This window comes from Xiphophorus couchianus, chromosome 22 (assembly GCF_001444195.1).
Source record: "Xiphophorus couchianus chromosome 22, X_couchianus-1.0, whole genome shotgun sequence".
Lineage (NCBI taxonomy): Eukaryota > Metazoa > Chordata > Actinopteri > Cyprinodontiformes > Poeciliidae > Xiphophorus > Xiphophorus couchianus.
The window spans coordinates 25979320-25985349 of NC_040249.1; the positions used below are offsets into that span (position 1 = coordinate 25979320).

The window sequence follows — 6030 nt, forward strand, 5'->3', positions numbered from 1 at the left end:
CCCAACATCTGTCCTATTGGACTCTGATCTGATTTAGAGACACATACTGTTGGGTTTCTGCTAAATGAGTACATTTATCAACATAGAAAAGGTTAGACTGGTTAGAAAACCGTGCGGCTCGTCTCTGGATGTGGATTGGTGGCGAGTTGTTCCAGATGAAATCAGATCAGTGGCCTAGATGTGGGCCCTGCTCTGGAGAACCTCATCTTGATCCGGTGGCGGTTCTGCTAAAGATAAGTTGTTTACCTGTCACAGAGCCACAGCTCCGCCCGGCGGCTGTGTGGAGGCTGCCGTTGTCTCCACCTGATGGTGGTGTCCTGCGCCAGCAGCTGGGCGTGTTCCAAGCTGCAGCAGTGCTTGTAGAAGCTCTCTGGGGATGACAGCAGCAAGAGGCACACCTTGCAGAAGACGGAGACCTGCTCGGCCTGCGGATGGCGCTGCCGGCTCAGCTGGAGGAGCTGAGGCCGGATGGAGAGGCCGCTGCGCTCCACCTTCCACACGGCCATCTCCACCTCGCTCTGGGCCTTCTGGCAGTGGCCGGCCTGGTGCCAGCAGGGCTTCCCCTGCCTGACGTGGCTGCAGAAGGTGAAGTGGCGGTGAGGGGGTGGGGGGCGCACCTGGCTCAAGGTGTGCTTGGCGCCGCCATCTGACAGGTGGTGCACCAACACCGGCTCCCAGCAGTGAGCTGCGTCTGCAGAGCACGTCTCGTTCCACCGCTTTGGCGACAGTTTCGTTGGCCGCTCCAGAAAACAATGTTTGCAGAACTCGATGAACTTACCAGAGAAGTTCTGGAGAATGCTCTGAGCTGCCTGTTCTGCAGTTTCTGGACCCGGGTCCGACTCGGCTATGTGTCTGATCAACTCACTTTTACTGATCTTCTTCTCTTTGAGGTGGTTCCACACAGCGGCCTCCTCAGAGCTCCTGGCGTAGGTGCAGCCCTGACCCAGAGTGTGCTTGGGACACCCAGAACCCGCGACATAGTAGTCGCATACTTTATAAACGACTCCGGGACCCATGTGTGCCCCTGTGGGCCGCTCAGAGACAACCTTCCACTGGCTGGATGCCTTTCCTTTACCTAGGAGGAGACTCCTGCTGCACTTGTGGATAACCGGCTGGATGCTGTACGTGACTTCATTGTCCTGGTTGGAGCATAAATCACAAGCGACCTTCAGATCCAGAGCAGCCAGCAGATCTAGTTGAGCTTCTCCTGCACTGGGTTTCTGCTCGGCATTGCTCTTGGACTGAGCCAACATGCTGCAGAGTCGCTGATGGTCCATCCCATGTTGCTTTTCAAACGTCCACACTGCAGCTTCCTCATCGCTCCTGGCGTAGGTGCAGCGATTCTTGTGCACGGTGCAGCCATGGCCCTCCTTGAAGTGCCAGCACACTTCGTATCGCTTTGGGTTTGGAAACGTTGGCCGCTTGGAGACGGGCCTCCAAGCACCGCTCCCCTTGGCTCTGCAGAGCAGCACCTGCTGCTCACAGCAGTGCTGGCCAGGCCTCAGTGTGAAGGTGATCTGGTTCTCCTGGACGCAGCAGCGACCACAGGCCAGGGCGAGGTCATGGGTCGACTGCAGGCCAGACAACATGGTGATGCCTTCAGAGCGCTGGAGCGAGTTTAGGGGACCGTCAGCGAGTCTGAAACAAGAAGCAGCAGAGATGTCAGAACTTCAGCGTCCTGCTCCGGGTTCTGGTTCAGACCAACTCTATCAGGTCAGGGGTTGACGTAGAACCTGACCTCTGGTTGGCAGCTGGCCGGCTTAGGGATGCTGGTGCTGAACACAGAGTTCCTTTAATCGAGGCCAAAGTCGGACAGAGATGCCTCTGATTACTAATAACTGGAACATTGGTCAATATCTTTGTTTATTTGCTTCATGATTTTGGTGATTGTTTCATAATTGGCATAACGTTTTTATGGTTTGTGAAGTAAAAATAATCAAAATGCTTATTTGAAGTTGTTTTATTCTTTTATTATCTTTTAATAAGTTCATACCAAAGTGTTATATATGACTGCATGAGTAAAAGATGTTTTTCTGTTGAAGCTGCACGTCTCAGCTAGGAACGGAAATCAGCCTGACAGTCTGAACTAAACCACAGAGTTCAGCTCATCCTGCCTGCAGAAGCGATTGTTGCATCTGCAGCTCTTCTCTCCACATCAGAAACAGACAAATAGTTTTCACACCCGGTGGTTTAACTTTTTGACTCCTGGACTTGAGGAAACAAATTCACGATCAAAGTTCTTATAATTAATTTAGTGCTGATGTGCACAGAACAGGTTGCTGTTGGAAACTGTCACAATGTTCTGCCTTTTCACCTAGTTGACAGAAACCAGATGTTCTTTTCTTAGATGCATTTATCCTTTAAGCTTCTTGGAATTGTTTGCTCCACCTATGGTTTGTGACAAGATGTGTATAAAATCTAACATCCTGTGTGCTGCAGTCAGAGCCTCCCTGACTGTTGCTCTCCACCTGCAGCTGAATTAAAGCTGTTTTGTTCTCTACCTTTGACTTTTGGGTCTTAGACTTTTTCCCACTTCACAGGTTTAAAGCTCTTTGAAATGTGCTACTCTAATAAACTTAACATTAAAATAAGAAACATTTTCAATCAGGAACTGGAAGGTCAAAGGGTCATGATGATCAGTGATCTGCTCCTCGCCCCATAATGTTCAATCAGAGATGATAGAAGCATTTATAGTGCAAGCACTGTAAAATGTAACTTTGCATTTGATTGAAAAAACCCCACATTTATCTCAGCAGACTTTGTCAGAGTTGGATGATGGATGGATGGATGCATGGATGGGTCATCCATCCATGCATCACGCTTATCCTGGTGGGGTCGCCAGGGTCAAGGGGTGAGAGGCGGGGTCACCCGGAGGTCGGCAGTTCATCGCAGGCCAGTCAAGTTACAGTTTTGACTTTAATCAAATAAATTTGGTGGATTTAACTTCATTTTTCAAATAGGTATAATTTTCTGTTAACTGCAGTCGGTTGAGACCATGTTGAGATAAAAATGTTTACTAGTCATAATGTAATTATTGATCATTTAATTATTGAGACATACATTCCAGGTAGTCAGTCAATTATTGCAGATATTTTGAGTTGGAGTTTCCATGCAACTTGATGGTCAATTTGATGATATTTATAGTTAGAATATAATTAGATGTACTGTAATTAACTTATCTGTGATGTCAGTTATGTGGAGTGAAGCTGATTATATGTTAAATGGGCTGCCATAGCCCTGAATGTGCAGTAGAACAGCTCAGCTACATGTACATCGATTTATTGGTACTTTGACTAAAAACAGTGTTTTAATGATTCCACTTTTATTCACAAACTGATCAGAACTAATTCTTGATCATTTCTCGTGCTTCAACCTCACAATAAAACTCAGAGCTGATCAGATCTGATCCTGAGAATCCAAAGTCAAACCCAGCTGAGACATATCAGCTCTGAACTTTTCCTTCCAATCTGCTGAAGGAACCAGATTTACTTAAAAACCTTCACAATGTTCACCGGAGAACTTCCAGGAAGCGTTAAGCGTGAAAGTGTCTTGATGCGTCTGCACAGGACATCCAGGTTCTGCTGAAAAAGTCCAGCTGGGATGGAAGCTAACCTGAAGAGAAGCAGTTTCTTTTGTTTGGTCAAGTTTGGGATTCGACCCGACTGACTCAAAGTGAGACGGCTCCATTATCTGGGCTGAATCAGGTGTTTTAAATAATCAGAAAGTTGCCTTTCTGTTTCTGATCCTGTGATATTTTTGTTGCTGTTCTGCCGTTTGGATTCTGAGACGTTGGATCGTCTCTCAACCGATCTTTGCTTGATTCACCGGTCCGATTCAGGACTGACTCAACTTCTTCTGTGTCCAGCATGTGGAGCTTAACTTTTATTGTTGAAACGTGTTGGCCGGTCTGAGTCTGGACTTGATTTGACCTCCTGACCTTTTGCTCTGATCTTCCTCCTCCCTCGCTGTGATGCTGCTTGTTTGCTTCTGCAAATCAGATTTTTCCTGAGTTTTTTTGTTAAATGAGTTTTGCTGATAATTTTCAGTGTTTCAGTTTGTTCATTGATCTGATTTGATTCCCATTTCATCAGTCAATACATACATTTCTTTTTGTCTTTCATTAGTAGCTTGATCACATGTCAGTATTTAAAGAGTTGAATTATGGAATAATTTAGCTGTGAATGTAGTTTGGTTAATAAAAGTTCAGTTTTGATTAGAAATCAGCATCAACTGTTGCTCCTTGTGTGAAAAGGTTTTTCTGCCGTTTGTCTGGATTTTTTCCTCATTATTGCAGAAAATCTGCTCTGATCAAAATCCAGAATATTTAGTTTTATTAATAACTTAATTAATAAATGATTGATTACAAATATGATTAATTGCCTGAGCCTGATGTGAGTTCAGATTCCCAACACTTCTTATATTTTACTTAAAGTTTAAACCAACTAAACTGATTATTTTGTTTTTTTCAGTGTTTTCTAGAAGCGGCTCTGCGAGATGTAAATCCCAGTTCCAGTTCCCAACATCTCCCAGTGCTCCCAGTCTGTTTTCTGTGTAAGATTTTGATTATTTTGCAACAAGCTGGGGAAGAGGTAGATGGGAGTTCCCATGGTGCTTTGCAGGTTTCGGTTCCTAATCTACCCTTCATTGTTTCTGCTTTCCTTCAGCTTCACCGCCACTCCTTCCTGACGCCGACGGCGCCAGGAGGTCAAAGTTCAAGAACTGTGGGAGTGGAGTTTTATGTTGGAAATAAATTAAAATGTGACAGTTTATCAGAGTCTCTTAACTGCAGACACTCTGCATATAATGATATATCATATATCAGTAATAATATATCCATATGACTGATATTAATATTTGCTGATGTAGTTTTCCATAAAGCTTTGAGTTGTTAACATACATTAAATTATTAGCTAATTACAGGATAATTAGATTATAAAGTGAACTAAAATGTGCATTAGCAACAATCAGTTAATTTAATACAAACAAAGTTTTTGAAAGTTAAGATAACTCATCAGATTTTTCAGTGTGAGAAACGACGTATTTGTGGATGTGCTGCTGAACGGCGGTGGTGGTATGATGCTGAGGGAACAGCTGCTCAGTATCTGGACTAAAGTTCAGTCTTTGTGTCGCCTCTTCTCCGTTCCTGAATTATTAATGAACATTAAATATTAAATATTAAACATTAAGTGAACAAACAAGTTCCAGATTCCAATGGTTCCTGCCTGGAAATATCAACTAAAAATATTTGTATATTTCTGGACAATTACAGACAAAAACTGTCCTGAACCTTGAATGAGAAAGAATCTGTGGAAAGAGCCACGTATAAAAAATATGGCAACAAATAGAAATATTAGGGGAAATAATCTTAATATTTCATCTGGGACTATCCCCAGAAATCTCAAGTCAAAAAACAAAATATTTCTTCTGGTTATTGTCTATTTGCTCCTTTGCTAGAAACCAGGGAGCAAATGATCTCCTGTCAGATATAAACTGAAAATAAGAGACATAGTTTTCACATGGCAGCTGAAAGATTATAGAAATAGAATATTTGGATGTTCAACTGGATATTCTGAGGCTACAAACTTCAAATATTTTTAATGTGTTTTTCTTAAATCCGACTCTCTGTTCATCTCTGACTCTTTCTGCTTGTGATTGGTTCTTGTTCATCCCAGGAGTGCTCTGATTGGATGACAGAGATCTGCCTGTGATTGGCTGGCAGCTCATTAAGGCGCTGCTAAGATGTGGGGAGCCACTACATGGCCTACACAAGCTGCTTTGTGCCAGCAGCTCAGGCTGCTGGCACAAAGACAGCAGCATAGAAACAGTGATACAGGCAGTTACCGCAGCAACCGACAGTCTGAACAGTGAGGAAGATCAGCAGATGGTCTGTTTATAAAGTTATAATTTGGTTTATTTCTATAGCATAATTCACCACAAATACAAAAGAATCATTTCAATTCAATCATCCAAACGTAGCAACTGATCCTCATTAGTTTGCTTAATTAATTATTCACAGTAGATTAAAAAGTT

General features: G+C 43.5%; 1 protein-coding gene across 1 annotated transcript in view; it reads right to left on the bottom strand.

Annotated features, from left to right (window-relative positions):
* Nucleotides 1-6: 6 nt before the first annotated feature.
* Nucleotides 7-6030, bottom strand: part of LOC114137881 (helicase with zinc finger domain 2-like) — a 6782-nt gene continuing 758 nt past the window's right edge. The window contains exon 2 of the mRNA XM_028006712.1: nt 7-1638. Coding sequence (XP_027862513.1) covers nt 243-1589 — 1347 coding nt within the window. The 5' untranslated portion in view covers nt 1590-1638 and the 3' untranslated portion in view covers nt 7-242. The remainder of the gene's footprint in view (nt 1639-6030) is intronic.